The sequence below is a fragment of the Acanthisitta chloris genome, unplaced genomic scaffold (genome assembly GCF_000695815.1).
Source record: "Acanthisitta chloris isolate BGI_N310 unplaced genomic scaffold, ASM69581v1 scaffold10787, whole genome shotgun sequence".
NCBI classification, from domain to species: domain Eukaryota; kingdom Metazoa; phylum Chordata; class Aves; order Passeriformes; family Acanthisittidae; genus Acanthisitta; species Acanthisitta chloris.
In genome coordinates, this window is record NW_008683210.1 from 22292 (window position 1) to 22651 (window position 360).

General features: G+C 58.9%; 1 protein-coding gene across 1 annotated transcript in view; it reads left to right on the plus strand.

Moving 5' to 3' along the window:
* The window catches only part of LOC103806160 (leucine-rich repeat-containing protein 7-like), a gene marked incomplete at both ends in the record, with an annotated part of 15519 nt that overhangs the window by 14537 nt on the left and 622 nt on the right, over positions 1-360 (plus strand). The window contains 1 exon segment of the mRNA XM_009078839.1: positions 7-357. Within this exon segment, the coding sequence (XP_009077087.1) occupies positions 7-357 (351 nt within the window).

Here is a 360-nt window from a genome sequence, read left to right on the forward strand (position 1 = left end):
TGACAGCTGGAACGACAGCTCCCACTACGACAACACGGGCTTTGTGGCCGAGGAGAGCGCGGGGGACAGCGCCAACGCCAACCCCCTGCTCACCACCAAGTCCAGGAGCTCCTCGGCACACGGGCGCAGACCCCTGATCAGGCAGGACAGGATAGTCGGCATCCCCCTGGAGCTGGAGCAGCCGACGCTCAGAAACACACATGAATCTGAAGTGCCTCCTCCCAACCCTTGGCAAAATTGGACCAGAACTCCCAGTCCTTTTGAAGACAGGACAGCTTTTCCTTCCAAACTGGAAAGCACCCCCACCACCAGCCCTTTGCCCGAGCGGAAAGACCATGTCAAAGAGTCTCCTGAAATGAC